Source organism: Bacillus rossius, assembly GCF_032445375.1.
Source record: "Bacillus rossius redtenbacheri isolate Brsri chromosome 9 unlocalized genomic scaffold, Brsri_v3 Brsri_v3_scf9_2, whole genome shotgun sequence".
In the NCBI taxonomy this organism is placed as follows: domain Eukaryota; kingdom Metazoa; phylum Arthropoda; class Insecta; order Phasmatodea; family Bacillidae; genus Bacillus; species Bacillus rossius.
In genome coordinates this window covers 40,044,079-40,062,019 of record NW_026962013.1, presented here as the reverse complement: position 1 = coordinate 40,062,019, position 17,941 = coordinate 40,044,079, and the positions used below count along the sequence as shown (strand labels likewise).

Here is a 17,941-nt window from a genome sequence, read left to right as displayed (position 1 = left end):
GGGGATGGTGAACGCGGTTTTCGCTCTGTCCTCAGCCCGTATGGGGACCTGCCAATAACCTGATTTGAGGTCGAGGGTGCTGAAAACTCTGGCCCGTCTGAGGCCGGCCACGGCATTCTCTACGCTGATCTGGGGAGGGGGGGGGGAGCTAAATGTGATCGCATTCAGTGGCCGGAAGTCAACGCAGAAGCGTAAGGACCCGTCCTTCTTCGGCGCTAGCACGACACAAGCGTTGTAGTGACTGTTCGAGGGCTCGATGACACTGTCCCGGAGCATCTCTGCGACCTGCTCCCTGATGGCGCACTGTTCGCGGAAGCCATAACCTCTAGGGGACTCGTACACCGGTGTGTTATGGGTGGTCGGGATGTGGTGCTCCGTGACTGTGGTTCGCCTGAGCGGGTCGGACATCGTGAACACCTCCTGCCTCTCCGTCAACACTCGGTCTACTGCTGCGCGGTACTCAGGGGGGACGCTGTGACGTACATGGTGCAGTGTTACCACCTCTTTAGTCCCCTCGGGCATTGCCCCTATTGCGTAGACAACTAGTCGCTCCTGGGTGCCGATGTGTACTCGGGTGGACTTCATCTCGACTACCGCATCCTGCTCGGCTAGCCAGGGTTGGCCTAAGATTATCTCCTCGTGGAGATCCTTGACAACAAGGGCGAACACTGTGGTGGTGTAGTCACGTAGACTTACCTGGAGTACCGCCTGTCCCATGGTCACGCCTGGCTGTGTGTTGGTCGCCAGCCGCAACTCCGCCTGGTGTGGTTGGAACATCCCGGGTGGTACGAGGTGGGGGGCCACAAACACGTGGCTCGCCCCAGTGTCCACTAGGGCGGTGGCGGGTTGCCTGTTGATATCCACTGGGATGCGCAGGAGGCTGTCCGAGGGGCGGGTCAGTTGGTTTAGCCGGGGTGGTGTCTCTCCTTCCGTGGTGAACGTGTGTCTTGAGTTAACCGGAGGTCGCGGTCCTAGCGCCACGCCCCCGGGTTCGCGTTTCCCGCTGGGTTATTCGGTGGTAGCTGTTGGTGACGTGACAGGGGGCAGTCCTTGTGCCAGTGGCGTGTGCCGTTGGGGCAACCCTGCTGACACAATGGTAGTCTCACGTCGTCCCGTTGAATCGTTTCGTTGGATTGTCCCTGTCTGGGTGGTGTGTAGGTGGGTGGTGCACTCTCGATGGCTCGCCGTCGTGTAGGTGGTGGGGCATCAGTTTCCTCTGGCGTGTTGGTTGGGGTTGGTCCCCAGTTCTGTGCTAGGCTGCTACACACCCAACTTGTATTCGGCGTACCTCGGTGCCAGAGGTCCCGCAGGTTTTGTTCGATCGCGATGGCCTATTGTACGTACTCTTCGACTGAGTCTGTGTGGCAGCAACGCATGAACGGCTGGAGTCCAGTATGTAGCAAGGCTGTCACTGTGGGTAACGCAGTCGTGGACCATGCATGTGGTGCTACGCGCTTGAAAAGTTGTATCTTTTGCGCGATGAAGTGTTCAACTGCTTCGCCCTCGCGTTGTCGCTCGCCGTAGAACTGCGACGTGCAGTGGACCAACGCCTGGTCGGTGTCGAAGCGGCGGGTGAGCGGTGTGGAGAACTCGCCCCACGGCATTCCAAACTGGCCCCACAGGCCCCACCATTGGTGAGCTGTGCCCCGAAGTTGTTCACTGGCTCGCCCTGACCACTCGTCTATTGGTATCCCTGACCGGGTTAGTCACGCCTCGCAGCTCTCCACGAAGCTCCGCGGTCCTCGTGTGCGAGGCCCCCAAATTCGGGTAGTACGAGTTTCCCCTGGTAGTTTTGGGGTTGGTTGTTCAGCCCGAGTTTCGTGTCAGCGAGTGATGTTGGTATCCGCGCGTGGAGTTTCCCCTGCGCGGTGGTTGTACACGTGGTGCATAGGATCGGTCGAGTGTCCACCAAAGTGGTGCTGGTAACTGTTTCTGTCTTTATTGGTTGCGTGTTGTTTTTTCCGGGTAGCCATTGCCAGACCGGTGGTCCGCGGTTCGCACCCGGTAGCTGTTCGTCCCACGGTTTTACCCATGAGTGGCCGTGTGGGTCGTTACTGTGGGCGGTGCATTGGCAGGTCAAGTACCATGGTCTCGATCCCGTCAGTAGATCTGCTTCCCTAGGCAACAGGCAGTGGGCGCACACGACGTCGGTAGTCGGGGTCTGCATGGTGCTCCGGTTATGGTGCGCATTCCGCTGTGTCAGTGGGTTGATTCACTCGTGGCGCTGTGCGCGCGGAGAAAGTCTGCGCGCAGGGTCGTGCTCGCCGGCTGGGCAGGTGCCCCGACAGCCGCACAAAATGGAGGCCGAGAATGGCTGCGTCGCGGGCGGGGTTATGGATGGGCGTGCTAGGCGATGGCCAAGAGCGCCCAGACAGCCGCACAAAGCGGAGGGCGGAAACGGGTGAACTGGAGGGGGGGAAGTGCGGATAGTCGCGTGCAGCGACGGCCGAGAGAGCCCGGACAGCCGCACAAAGCGGAGGTCGAAACTGTCCGCGGCGGAGGAGGGGGTGCGGATGGGTGTGCAAGGCGATGGCCGAGAGCACCCGGACAATCGCACAAAGTGGAGGACGGAAACGGGCGCGATGGCGGAGGGGTGTGGAGGGTTGCTGGTGGTGACGTCGGTGGTCCGCGTCACGAGCTGGGCCGGAACGTTCGTTGTAGCCCCTTTGTCTCCTTGTTGCATCGCGCAGGCCTGTCTGACCCTAATCCCCTTTTCTGCGCAAAATGACCGTCCTGTGTCCGCGTTGTGGTGAAATAAAAAATTGATAGATAATGGCTAAAAAAAATGTTTTTGGTAAAGTTTTCTTCTGTAACGAACGTGAAGGAAGTCTTGAATTTTCTGTTTTCGCCCCACGCAGCGGGCGCCAAATGCCATCGCCCGGGTTCTCGTGTTCGAGACTCGGCGGTGTTCCTAGTGGGAAGGCTGTTCTTTTGCAGGGAAACGTGTCCGGGAGGGCACCAGGCTAACGCGGTGGTTAGCCACGAAATGGTCGTGAGGTCCGAAAGCTCCTGTGTGGCCCAATAGGAACGGCGGCGGTGGTGAAGATGATGTTAGGGATCCCTAATGTTTGTTGCCCCACTGGCCCTGCACAGCATAGGACGCTGATCCCTAACTGGGGTGGTGAGGTTCAGAAATAACGTACACGGTTTTTGCACTGTCAGTTACACGTCGCGCACAGAGTGTGCGGAGTGGACGTTTAATTACGATGGCAAATTACACTGCACTTACAATCACACGAATTCCCTAACATAAAGTACATTGTCAATTACACACTAGGCGCTCTAACGCGCCATCACTAATATGTTATGTCCTCACGCCAATCGCTGTTGAGGGAGGGTGTTTGATTAGAGTCGGCTAATCCCGTAATTGGTGAACTTCGACGCGCGGCCCCACCTATGTGGACCGCGGCTCGCAATTAAATTCAGAAACGTCTACGATTAGCTGTAGCCAGTGCCTGTGCACTTGGCGATTAATTAAAAGTCTGTGTTGGCGGGAGTCGGCCCGTACCGTATAGTGCATGGCCCCACGTAATGCGTTGTGTGGGACGTGTTAAGTTGATGCGGCTGGGTTAAGCCCTACACCGGAAAAGGACCGGGCGCACACGGGGAGTATTAAAAAAAGGTTTCGGGGTCTGACTATAATTACCAGAATGAAGTTTGATGGAGACAAAGAGATGATGGCTCCCCGTGGGACGTGCGTCCGTCCCGGTCCGCGAGTCGCGCTGTACTGGCGTCTGGCCCTGGCGCGAGGGGAGGGGTGAGCTTCATGTCACGCCAGAGTTACAAAAGTTCCGTTATTCGTAAAAAAATATATTAATAACTAAATTTAAGTGGCTCTAAATTGATACAATAAAACTTAATGATTAACTCAGAGGTGCCCCCCCCCCAAACACTATGACTCACCCCCCCTAACCTAATGATGAGCTCCCCCCCCCGAAATTTTTTATGCCATTTTCTCAATTTTTTTTATAATATTATACTTTTTTAGTATTATATTTTATCACATTTTGCAGTAATTAAAAATGATTTTCTAATAATAATTTTGGTCATATATCAGGTAATATTTTTATCCTGAACCGACAGATGCCAAACTGCTTTTGTTGAGGAAAGTGCGGGGTCGCCAATTTGATTTACAAGATCCCTTTCAATTATCAAAGCACCCGAAACGTATTTTCACATTAGAAGCTATAATTATGTAAATAATATATACTATTTTCTCGTCTTTTAACCACCCCCCCCCCCTGAAATTTTAATGACGCAGTCTGCGTCGTTACCCCCCCCCCCCCCCCCTTGTGCGCACCCCTGATTAACTTAATATATATATGTTTTAGAAATGACATTTAATAAATTTGTATAAAATAAGTTTGAATTATTAGAGTCATACTGGAGACTGTTTGTTGCTTGATAACTACTCCAGTGGCGAATGTTAAATGCTAATTTGGGGCGGTTTGAGTTATGTCACATATTACACTATTGAATTCAGGCTGAAGGCCGCAAGGGTTGCACTCACAGCTGTTTTAGTAAATAACTACACGTGAGTGGCCTGGGCACTCCTACATCGCACTTGTGTTGCACGGTGTTATTAATTCAAAGTGGCGGGTTCATTAAAGTTTAGCAATTAATAAACATTCGGAACATCCCTTGTGGCCTACCGCCAATAATTAACCACAGCATTAATCAACCTAATTCACCTCCCTGTTTTCACCTGCCAATAGCCACTGGAGTAGTCAACAAGTGACAGACAGTCTCCAGCTTGACTTTTGATTTCAAAATATTATTAATCTCAATTTTATTATGTATTATTATTATAGGCCTCCGCCAACTAATTCAGACAGATGTAATTAAGTTACGAGGGTTCTAGAAATAGTAATAATGTCTAATTATAATTATAAATTTGGAATAACGGCACATTAGAAAGTTCGGCGCGTCATGACGCTTCCTCCCGTCCCAAGCCGGCACAAAGCGGCAGTAGAGTTTTACTCATGGGCCGGGGCGGACGTGTGATCCCGCGGGGAGACTTCAACTTTTGTACTCCTGATTATTCATACTGGTAAATATCACAATTCAATAAAACCTCTTTTTCCTCTCCCCGCATGCCCCCGTGCCCTTTTCCGGTGCAGGGCTTAACCCGGCCGCGTTAATTTTTGCTCGTCGCGCAACAACGGTTCGCGACGCAGTCACTTTACGGTATGGGCCGACTCCCGCGAACAGAAATTAATATAATTCGTCGAGCATACGCCTGCCGACTACAAACTTAAAGACTTTGCCCTTAATATTATCTTCGTAGGCCCGCGACCCACACAGGTGAGCCCGGGCACGAAGCTATCTCCAGTTACCCTCAAACCAAGTTTGCAAGTGCCGCAATGTAACATGTAATTAATTATTCAGTGCGAGTGTGTGTAGTGCCAACGTATTTTGTCAAGTGTAATTGTGTAACTTGTGCCCATCCACACTATGTGTGATGCGGAATTAAAAACCAGCACTTAAATACCGTTTTCTTTATTTCGTAGACGCCTCCTGAACAATTAGGAAACAGTCCCCTATACTGTTTAGGGCCAGTGCGTATTAGAAGCAGGGACTCCCTCCCACCATCAACAGCCGTCGATCCTAGTGGAACACGCAGGGGCAAAAACCCACGACCACCTCGGTTAATCCTCGAATTAACCTGGCGCCCGCCGGAGATTCACTTCAGAGCCACTGAAAACCACTAGGACCGCCCCGGGTCTCGATCACGAGACTGTGGGTGACGGCAGTTTAACATATTTCCTGCATAGTTTTTATTATTTTCTTGTAAAAAACCATAAAAAGTAAGTAAAATAACTTGTTATGTACAACAAACACTAATATGCTTACTGTTTGATGGCTACTTTTCCTAAACATATTGGTGTATGCATGATATCATATTGCTTATACATCCTGCTTAATTTGTATGTACTTTTTTTTAGCTAACAATGTTTGTAATTGTGAAACTTATGGGCTTGAGCCACAAGCATGAAAATCGCAAATTATATAAAATCTGATGTTATGTTCACATTTTGTTTAGTTTTTGAAGCACTATCATACAAATAATTACTAAAGTACCTACTAGGTATATTTTGACCAGTAATTGTGTGCAGATTATAGACTATAAAAATCAACTTAATTACTTATTTTATACATTTTCATGTTCCAGAATGGTCAGAAATCATGCAAGGAAACCAGGAAGTACATATGCTACTTACTCAAATAAAGTGATGGAAGATGCGATTAAAGCAGTAAGCGAAGGTAAACTATCAATCAGAAGCGCTGCAGAAAAATATTCAGTGAACAGGTGTACACTTAATCGAAAACTGAAATGAGTTCATGTTCAGCCATATGGGAGATCACCAGCATTATCACAAGATGAAGAGGCAGTTATACGTACTGAAGAGTATCATAACAACTGCAGAATGGGGCTTTCCCCTTTCATGTTTAGATGTTAGATTTATTGTGAAACAGTATTTGGACAAAAAAGGTGTTACAGTATCTCGTTTTAAGAACAATCTTCCTGGAGAAGATTGGTGTCGTTCCTACTTGGGAAGACATAAAGATGCCCTCACCATAAGGCTGAGTGAGAACATTAAGCGCAGTAGGGCACAGGTCAATGAGGAAACACTAAGGGAATATTTCACTAACCTCAAAAATTCAATTCAGGACATACCCGTTGAACTGTTAATAAACTATGACGAAACAAATTTGGTTGATGATCCTGGAAAATCCAAAGTCATCGTGCGGAGAGGTTGTAAACGTGCTGAATGCATCATGGATTCCAGCAAGGCGACCAGTTCCTTGATGTTAGCAGGGACAGCAAGTGGAATTCTTCTTCCACCATACCTTGTGTTCAAGGCGGAACACTTATATAGCACATGGCAAGGTATAATACAAAAAAAAGTGGATGGTTTGATTCAGCATTATTTGAGGACTGGTTTGAGACAGTTGCACTGGCCTACTTCAAGAAGGTAGCAACTAAAGACCAGCCGAAAGCATTGATGCATGCGACCCTCTCCCTGCATGGCTAATCCCATCATGACTAAGGCGTATAGGCTTCGGCCTGAGACGCACTTAGGTCCCTCCCTAACCCGGACCCCTCCCAAATACACTTAGTTTTAGTTAGGTTAGGAAAAAAAAAATTGATCGGGGACAATCTATTAAGCCATTTGACTCTCAGTGTCATCCAAAAATGTGAGGAGTACAATATTAGATTCATCCTACTCCCTCCCAACAGCACTCATCTTTGTCAACCTTTGGATGTGGCTTTCTTTCGCCCGCTAAAGTGTCATTGGTGTCAAGAGTAGTATAGGATAGTATTTTCTAAAACAGGCGGCAGGCGGTGGATTGATGATTGTCGGTCCGCCATCTTGGATTGTGACGTCACGGCGGCCATCTTGGATGACCTTGTCCTTGACCTTTGACCTTGACCTTGAATTTGATCCTCCAAAATCGCCCAAATCCGCCAAAATTGGGCAAAAATTGCCCAAAATTCCTCAAAAATCACCAAAATTTACATTTCTTAGGAAAAAAATTCCGCCAAAAAATCTCAAAAAATTCCACAATTCAAAAATTAGGATTTCGAAAATCCTCAAAAGTCGTTTTGCCCTAGAAAGAACCCAAATTCCTAAAAACGGCTTAAGCATCCTTAACTCAAGCCTCAGTTAAGCCATTTCTAGGAATAAGGATACCATGTCCGCCATATTGGATTGTGACGTCACGGCGGCGGCCATCTCGGACGGTTGTGACCTTGTCCCTTGACCTTGACCTTGACCCCGACGCCCATTTTGGATCCGCCATCTTGGATGACGGCATTTCGTTTTCTCGATCATTCCGGCATTGTGTTATCCACCATTTTGAATTATGACGTCACCGTTGCAATTTTCGTTACGCCCGCCATCTTGAAAATCCGCAATTTTTATGTTAGAAAATCGGGAAAATTTTTAAAAATCATTAAAAAAATTATTTAATCGAATAAATAATAAAAATCTTAAAAACCACTGTTGCAGTTATCGTTACGGTCGCCATCTTGGATTATATAAATGTTGAATATTTCGTTACACCCGCCATCTTGGTTGAGTACCATGTCATTCTTACACTTTACGTTACGACCACCATATTGGATCCTATTAATGTTACAAATATCGTTATGGTCACCATCTTGAAATTTAGACGCCATCTTGAAAATCCGTAATTTTTATGTTAGAAAATCGGGAAAAATTCCAAAATTCATCAAAAAATTAACTTAATAGAATTATGATTGATTATATCGATTCCCGTCCTTGGTTCGAAACCGGTGAGGGCAAAAAATAAAAAAAATCAGATCCTTCCTCCACAGAAGCCACCTTCAGACTGACCTACCACCACCAATAACAAGGTATTTACCATCAGCTGGTATGACGTCATGTCCGCCATCTTGTCCTTGTCCGCTGGAGGCATCCATCTTGTTTTCGTCTGCTAGAGTGTGCTGGCGACATGTTGATATAATTTTCTGTTCACTATACCTTTAACCTCGTCTGTTGTCCTTGAACTTTGTCATTGACCTTGAACTTTGACCTTTACCTTGAACTTTGACCTTGACCTTGAAATTTGACCTTGACCTTGAAATTTGACCTTGAACTTGAAATTTGACCTTGACCTTGTTATTTGACTTTGACCTTGACGACCATCATGGATCCGTCATTTTATGTTCAGTACATGCTACCAGGAGCTACCACATGCTAGTGGTCATTGCCGCCATCATGTTTTCGACTTCTGGAGGACACCATCATGTGTGTACTCGTCTTACCATCATGCTAGTTTTATTCTAACCTGCTACAGTGCAGTAATCATTTATTATTACTGAGGTGCCCGCCATCTTGAAATTTGGGAGCCATCTTGAAATCATGTAATTATTTAGCTAGAAATGCGGGAAAAAATTCCAAAAGTCTCCGATGAAATCAATTATTAATTTACAAATTAAATCGATGGATTCCTGTCCACGGTTCGATTCTTGACCAGTGACAGTTGTAACAAATTATTAAATAAATTTTATATTCTGTTTTCCATTACCTTTCGCGGAGATTATTAATCATTCACTCTACGAAAAACAACTCAAGTCAATATACCTGACCAACGAATTAATACAGTGCCGATTATCCTATTATGAAAGTCTAATTTTTCAATGATCTGAATAACCTATAAGCCGTTCATGTAAAAAGCCACTCATATAGATCAATTGCCTTCAGTCCATGAGACCGAGTCATGTCATTATCAGACGTATAGGATAGTCATTTCAGGACCGCATGACCTTCGTCGTTAGCTAATTATATTCAATTAATCCATCGTGACATTTTTATACATTCTAAAGGACCAAGTAACCTTGAAAAATATTTTAGTAACACCAAGAGGTTTTAAACCTCTAAATATTCAATCACCTCATTTTGTACTATGCGCAATCAACAAAAAAGGAAACACCAACAACGAAAAGACAGCACCGACAACGAAAAGGCAGCACCACCATCGAAAAGGCAGCACCGACAACGAAAAGGCAGCACCGCCATCGAAAAGGCAGCTCATTTGGAAGCACCGACAACGAAAAGGCCACCGCCAACGAAAAGGAAGCACATTTGGAAGCACCGACAAAGAAAAGGCAGCACCGCCAACGAAAAGGAAGCACATTTGGAAGCACCGACAAAGAAAAGGCAGCACCGCCAACGAAAAGGAAGCACATTTGGAAGCACCGACATCGAAAAGGCAGCACCGGCATCGAAAAGGAAGCACATTTGGAAGCACCGACAACGAAAAGGCAGCACCGGCATCGAAAAGGCAGCACATTTGGAAGCACCGACAACGAAAAGGCAGCACCGGCATCGAAAAGGAAGCACATTTGGAAGCACCGACAACGAAAAGGCAGCACCGCCAACGAAAAGGAAGCACATTTGGAAGCACCGACAACGAAAAGGCAGCACCGGCATCGAAAAAGGTACCACATTTGGAAGCACCGACAAAGAAAAGGCATCACCGTCAACGAAAAGGCAGCGCATTTGAAAGCAGCGTCAACGAAAAGGCAGCACCGTCATCGTAAAGGCACCGGGTCATGACAATATCAGACATATAGACCATGAACTCAGTACACACAGGAAAACGGAATTTACACTCAGGAAAACGGAATGTACACGCAGGAAAACGGAATATACACACAGGAAAACGGAATTCACACTCAGGAAAACGGAACGTAACACGCAGGATAAACGGAATGTACACGCAGGAAAACGGAAGGTACACGCAATAAAGCGGAACGTACACGCAGGAAAAACGGAATTTACACTCAGGAAAACGGAACGTACACGCAGGAAAAACGGAATGTACACGCAGGAAAACGGAAGGTACACGCAGTAAAACGGAACGTACACGCAGGAAAAACGGAATGTACACGCAGGAAAACGGAAGGTATACGCAGGAAAACGGAGCGTACACGCAGGAAAACGGTTCGTTCACGCAGGAAAACGAAACGTACACGCAGGAAAACGGAACGTACACGCAGGAAAACGGAACGTACACACAGGAAACGGAACGTACACGCAGGAATCGGATTGATCACAGGCTCCAAAATTCATTGGCTCCAATATTCATTGACTCCAATATTCATTGGCTCCAATATTCATTGGCTCCAATATTAATTTACTCCAATATACATTGACTCCAATATTCATTGTCTTCAATATTCATTGGCTCCATCAGTCATTGTCACCAACAGTCTTTTGGTTCCAAAAGTCTTTTGGCTCTAAATATATTTGGTTAGAATTCTTCGGGTCTAAGAGACTATGAGGCCACATGGCTACGAGTCTAAAATGATCTAGCTATTTACGAGTTATACACGGCTTGCGAGGCTAGAGCTACATAGCTTCTAGTTCACAAGTTTACGTGACTGCGAGGATACAGGACTACAAGTCTGCATGAGTACTTGACTACGAAGCTACTCGTCTACAAGGCTCCAGTTGCCGTATCTGTCTTCGACGGAATTTTCTCTTTTGTTCCAACTGCTTCATCAGCATTATGTTATAAGATTACAAGGCTACTTGCTTACGTAGCTTCAAGTCTACGAGGCTCCATTACATCATGTCTACGCGACTACGAGCCATGAGGTTACGAGACTACGTGACTACGAATCTTCAAGTTGACGAGACTGTGAGGCTACAGAGCTACGAAGCCTCTAGAAAACGAGTTTACGTGTCTGCATGGATACAGAAATAAAAGTCTGCATGCGTTCTTGACTACGAAGCTACTCGTCTACAAGGCTCCAATTACTACATTTGTCTTCGACGGAATTTTCTCTTTTGCTACATCTGCACCATCAGCATTATGTTATAAGATTACAAGACTACTTGCTTACGTAGCTTCAATTCTACGAGGCTCCAATGCATCATGACTACGAGACTACGTGCCATGAGGTTACGAGACTATGCGATTGCAAGTCTTCAAGGTTACGTGATCGCGAGGCTATAGGACTACCAAGCTTCCAGAACGTATGGTTACGAGACTGCATGACTAATTGGCGGCGCGGCTACGAAACTTCATGTCTCTAACCGACTACAATAGCACTATTCAGTGGTGAGAGTTAATTTATCTCATGCAAAGGTACTTGCTGCAAGTAGTTCCGCTTTTCAACATCAGATGACGTCACGTGTTGCTTGCAGGTAAATAATATTTATTTCTTATATGCGGGATGCTCACTATCGATCGCATAAGAACGATGGCTTCGTTAGTCTCCAAGGAGAAGGAAGTTCATCCTTCCTGCTAGTGCTTCATGTCTCTAACCGACTACAATAGCACTATTCAGTGGTGAGAGTTAATTTATCTTATGCAAAGGTACTTGCTGCAAGTAGTTCCGCTTTTCAACATCAGATGACGTCACGTGTTGCTTGCAGGTAAATAATATTTATTTCTTATATGCGGGATGCTCACTATCGATCGCATAAGAAGGATGGCTTCGTTAGTCGCCAAGGAGAAGGAAGTTCATCCTTCCTGCTAGTGCTTCTCAGATTTCTCACGGTCCGCCATCTTGGATTGCGACGTTACGGCGACCATCTTTGATGGGTGTGACCTTGACCTTTGACCGAAACCGCAGGAATGATCGCAAGCACTCGGATTAATCATCAAAATATTGATAAGAATAATCAGGAGCACACGGAGAAAACCATCACAATATTGTTAAGAATAATCAGAAGCACACGGAGAAAAACGACACAGGTTTTCTTTGATAACATAAAATTACAGGGAAAAAAATATTTAAAAATAATAATAAATTAATAAAAAATTTAAAAAAATTTAAAAATACATAAAATTCTGGCTTGTACTAAAACTCTATCTTTGCTCAACAATGATAAGTTTACAAGCTAGCAGAATTAGTTAATTAGGCAAGCAATTAGGCAGGCAGGCAATTAGGCAGGCAGGCAATTAGGCATGCAATTAAGCAGTAAATTGGGCAAGCATGCAATTTGGCAGGTAATTAGGCAGGCAATTTGGCAGGCAATTAGGCAGGCAATTAGGCAGGCAATTAGGCAGGCAATTAGGCAGTTAATAAGGCAAGCAATTATGAAGTCAATTGAGCAGGCAATTAGGCAGGAAGGCAGGCAATTAGAAAGGCAATTAGATAAACAATTAGGCAGGCAAATTAGGCAGTTAATTAGGCAGACAATTAGGCAGTTAATTATGCAGGCAATTAGGCAGTTAATTAGGCAGGCAAGTAGGCAGGTAATTAGGCACGCAATTAGGTAGTTAATTAGGCAATCAATTAGGCAGAGAATTAGGCAGTCAATTAGGCAGGCTTTTAAGCAGGCAATTAGGCAGTTAATTAGGCAGGCAATTAGGCCGTAAATTAGGAAGGAAATTAGGCAAGCAGGCAATTAGGCTGGCAGGCAATTAGGCAGGAAGGCAATTAGGCAGGCAGGTAATTAGGTAGGCAATTAAGCAGTTAATTAGGCAGGCAAGCAATTTGGCAGGTAATTAGGCAGGCAATAAGGCATGCAATTAAGCAGGCAATTAGGCAGTTAATTAGCAGGCAATTAGGCAGGAAATTAGGAATGCAATTAGGCAGTTAGTTATGCATGCAATTATGCAGGCTTTTAGGCAGGCATTTAAGCAAACAAATAGGCAGGCATACAATTAGGCAGGCAATAAGGCAGGCAATTAGGTAGGCAATTAGGCAGTTAGATAGGCGGGCAATTTGGCAGGCAATTAGGCAGGCAATTAGGCAGGCAATTAGGCAGGCAATTAGGCATGTAGGCAATTAGGCAGGAAGACAATCAGGCAGGCAAGCAATTAGGCAGTTAGGCAATTAGGCAGGCAATTAATCAGGCAATTAAGCAGGCAATTAGGCTGGTTGGCAATTAGGCAGGCAATTAGGTAGGCAATTAAGCAGGCAATTAGGCCGGCAATAAGGCTATTAATTAGACAGGCAATTAGGCAGGCAATAAGGCAGGCAATTAGGCAGTTAATAAGGCAGGCAATTAGGCTGGCAATTAGGCAGTTAATTGAGCAGGCAATTAGGCAGTTAATTGAGCAGGCAATTAGGCAGGCAATAAGGCAATATATTAAGCAGTTAATTAGGCAGGCAGGCAATTTGGCAGGTAATTAGGCAGGCAATTAGGCCTGCTATAAGGCTGCCATTTAGGCAGTTAATAAAGCAGTTAATAAGGCAGGCAATTAGGCAGTTAATTAGGCAGGCAATAAGGAAGGCAATTAGGCAGTCAATTAAGCAGGCAATTAGGCAGTTAATAAGGCAGGCAATTATGAAGTCAATTAGGCAGGCAAATAGGCAGGAAGGCAGGATATTAGGAAGGAAATTAGGCAGGCAATTAGGCAGGCAATTAGGTAGGCAATTAGGCAGGCAATTAGGCAGTTAATAAGGCGGGAAATTAGGCAGGCAATTAGGCAGGCAATTAGGCAGGCAATTAGGCAGGCAATTAGGCAGTTAATTAGGCAAGCAATTAAGCAGGCAATTAGGCAGGCAATTAAGCAGGCAATTAGGCAGTTAATTAGGCAAGCAATTAAGCAGGCAAGCAATAAGGCAGGCAGGTAATTAGGCAGGCAATTAAGCAGTTAATTAGGCAGGCAAGTCATTTGGCAGGTAATTAGGCAGGCAATAAGGCAAGCAATTAAGCAGGCAATTAAGGAGGCAATTAGGCAGTTAATTAGGCAAGCAGGCAATTAGGCAGGTAGGCAATTAGGCATGCAATTAAGCAGTTCATTGGGCAAGCAGGCAATTTGGCAGGTAATTAGGCAGGCAATTAGGCAGTTAATAAGGCAGGCAATTATGAGTTAATTAGGCAGGCAATTAGGCAGGAAGGCAGGCAATTTGGTAGGCAATAAGGTAAACAATTAGGCAGGCAATTAGGCAGGCAATTAAGCAGGTAATTAGGCAGGCAATTAGGCAGGCAATTAAGCAGGCAATTAGGCAGGAAAATTAGGCAGGCAATTAGGCAGTTAATTAGGCAGGCATTTAGGCAGTTAATAAGGCAGGCAATTATAAAGTCAATTAGGCAGGCTATTAGGCAGGAAGGTAGGCAATTAGGTAGGAAATTAGGCAGGCAAGCAATTAGGCAGGCAGTAAGGCAGTTAATTAGGCAGGCAATTAGGCAGATAATTAGGCAAGCAGGCAATTAGGCATGCAATTAAGCAGTTAATTGGGCAAGCAAGCAATTTGAAAGGTAATTAGGCAGGCAATTAGGCAGGCAATTAAGCAGACAATTTGGCAGGTAATTAGGCAAGCAATGAAGCAGGCAATTATGCAGGCAATTAGGCAGGCAATTAAGCAGGCAATTAGACAGTTAATTAGGCAGGCAATTAGGCAGGCAATTAGGCAGGCTATTAGGCAGGAAGGCAGGCAAATAGGTAGGCAATTAGGTAGGCAATTAGGCAGCAAGCAATTAGGCAGGCAGTAAGGCAGTTAATTAGGCAAGCAATTAGGCAGATGATTAGGCAAGCAATTAGGCAGACAATTAGGCAGTCAATTAGGCAGTCAATTAGGCAGGCAATTAGGCAGTTTGCTGTTTGAAGTTTGTGGTTTGCGGATATCGGTTTGCGGTTTACGAATCGCAGTTTGCAGTTCGCAATTATTACCAAGCAGTTCGTAGTTAGCAGTTTACAGTTCGCAGGTTGCAGTGAGCAGTTTGCTGTTCGCATTTCGCTTTTCGCACATCGCAGTTCTGAGAATGTAGTTTGCAGTTCGCAATTTGTAGTTCGCAAATTGCAGTTTTCAGTTTGTAGTGCGTAGTTCTCAGTTTGCAGTTCACAGTTTTCTGTTCGCAGTTCTCAGTTTACAATTCGCAGTTTACTGTTAAGAGTTCGTAGGTTCGGTTTTTGCAATTTGCAGTTCGCAGTTGGGAGTTTGCAGTTTGTAGTTTGCTGTTTAAATTTTGTGCTTTGCGGATTGCTGTTCGGATTTTGGAGTTTGTAGTTTTGCAGTTCGCCCTTTACAGTTCGCTGTTCGACATCATCTATCGCCGTTTGCTATTTCGATCGGCAGTTTGCGGATTGCGGTTTTAGTTTTGCGGTTTGCAGTTGGCAGTTTGCTTTTTATCATTTTGCAGTTCGCAATATGCAGTTCGTAGTTTGAATTTTACAGTTTGCAATTTGCACATTGCAGGTCGCAGTTTAGAGTTCACAGTTTGCAGTTCACAGTTAGCAGTTCGCAGTTTGAAGTTTGTGGTTTGCGGATATCGGTTTGCGGTTTACGAATCGCAGTTTTCAGTTTGCAATTAGCACCACGCAGTTTGTAGTTAGCAGTTTACAGTTCGCAGGTTGCAGTGAGCAGTTTGCTGTTCGCATTTCGCTTTTCGCACATCGCAGTTCTGAGAATGCAGTTTGCAGTTCGAAATTTGTAGTTCGCAAATTGCAGTTTGCAGTTTGCAGTGCGTAGTTCTCAGTTTGCAGTTCACAGTTTTCTGTTCGCAGTTCTCAGTTTGCAATTCGCAGTTTACTGTTCAGAGTTCGTAGGTTCGCTTTTTGCAGTTTGCAGTTCGCAGTTGGGAGTTTGCAGTTTGTAGTTTGCTGTTTAAATTTTGTGCTTTGCGGATTGCTGTTCGGATTTTGCAGTTTGTAGTTTTGCAGTTCGCCGTTTACAGTTCGCTGTTCGACGTCATCTATCGCCGTTTGCGTTTTTCGGTCTGCAGTTTGCGGATTGCGGTTTTAGTTTTGTGGTTTGCAGTTGGCAGTTTGCTTTAATCAGTTTGCAGTTCGCAATATGCAGTTCGTAGTTTGAATTTTACAGTTTGCAATTTGCACGTTGCAGGTCGCAGTTTAGAGTTCACAGTTTGCAGTTTGCAATTAGCCATTAGCAGTTTTCAGTTTTCGGTTTGCGTTTTGCGGTTTGCAGTTGGCATTAGGCAGTTTGCAGTTTGCAGTTCGTAGATTGCGGTAAATGGTTTTTGATTTTTGGTTATGGATTGCCGTTTGCTGTTCGCAGTTTGAAGTTCCCATTTCCCAGTTCGCAGTTTGAGGTTAACAGTTCACAGTTCGCAGATCCCAAACTTCCGCATACGGTTTTCAGTTTGCGGTTTGCATTTGCAGTTTGCAGTTCGCATTTTGCATTTCGCTGTTCGCAATTCGCAAATCTTTGAGGTTAGTGGTTTGCGGTTCGCTATTTGCAGTTCACAGTTGTCATTTCGCAATTGGCAGTTTGCAGTTCGCAGTTTTAATCGTTGTTTGAAGTTTGCTGTTCGCAAATCGCAAATTGCCCTTTGCGGATTACGGTGTTCGGTTTGCGGTTTTAGGTTTGTGGTTTGCGGATTGCCGTTTGCAGTTCGCATTTGCAGTTGGTGGTTTGCAGTTCGCAGTTTTTCATTTCGCAGTATGCAGTTCGCAGTTCTCAAATAAGCATTTGGTGGTTTTGTGGTTTGCAGTTTGAAGTTTTACAGTTTGGGATTTGCAGCTCGTAATTCGCTGTTCGCAGTTCGCAGTTTGCACTTCACAGTTTGCCGTTCGCAGTTTGCAGTTCACATGTTACAGTCATAAGTTTGTCGTTCGCAGGTTGCAGTTCGCAGTTTGCAGTGTGCAGTTCGGAGTTTGCTGTGCGCAGTTAGTAGGTATGCATTTCGCAGTTTGCCGTTCGCAGATTGCAGTTGCAGTTTGCAGTTTGCAGTTTGCAGTTCGCAGTTTGCAGTTGCAGTTGTCAGTTTGCATTTTGCAGTTATTACTTTGTAGTTTACGGTTTGTGGTTTGCGGTTTGCAGGTAGCAATTTGTATTTGGCAGTTCGCCGGTAATTGTCAGCATTTTGTAGTTCGCTGTTTGCAGGTTTTTGTTTGCAGTTAGCCGTTTGTAGTTCGCAGTTCGCAGTTTTAAAATCGCGGTTCACAGTTTGCTGGTTTCAGTTCGCAGTTTGTAGTTAGCCGTTTGTAGTTCGCAGTTCGCAGTTTTAAAATCTCGGTTCACAGTTCGCTGGTTTCAGTTCGCAGTTTGAATATCGCAGTTTGCAGTTGGCAGTTCGAAGTTTGCCGTTCGCAGTTTGCTGTTTAAAGTTTGAGGTTTGCGATTTCGGTTTGCAGTTAGTAAGCAGTGTGATGTTCGCAGTTCGCAGTTTGCAAATTGCCGTTTGCAATTTGCGGATTGCGAATTGCAATTTCCAGTTTTCTTTTTGTAATTTAAATTTTGCAGTTTGCAATTCGCAGTTTGCTGTATAAAGTTTGTGGTATGTGGTTTGTGGGTTGTGGTATGTATTTCAGGCAATTAGGCAGACAAGCAATTAGGCAGGCAATTAGGCAGTTAGTTAGGCAGGCAAATAGGCAGAAAATTAGGCAGGCAATTAGGCAGGCAATTAGGCAGTTAATTAAGCAGGCAATTAGGCAGTTAATAAGGCAGGCAATTAAAAGTCAATTAGGCAGGCAAGCAATTAGGCAGGCAATTAGGCAGTTAATTAGGCAGGCAATTAATCAGATAATTAGGCAGGCAATTAGT

The 17,941-nt window shown here is 45.2% G+C and overlaps 1 protein-coding gene across 1 annotated transcript in view; it reads left to right on the top strand.

Annotated features, from left to right (window-relative positions):
* The first annotated feature begins 715 nt into the window (after window positions 1–715).
* LOC134542909 (probable ribonuclease ZC3H12D) overlaps window positions 716–17,941 on the top strand; it is a 78,071-nt gene continuing 60,845 nt past the window's right edge. Inside the window, exons 1-2 of the mRNA XM_063387495.1 lie at window positions 716–895; window positions 1,525–1,634. Of these exons, the coding sequence (XP_063243565.1) occupies window positions 716–895; window positions 1,525–1,634 (290 nt within the window). The remainder of the gene's footprint in view (window positions 896–1,524; window positions 1,635–17,941) is intronic.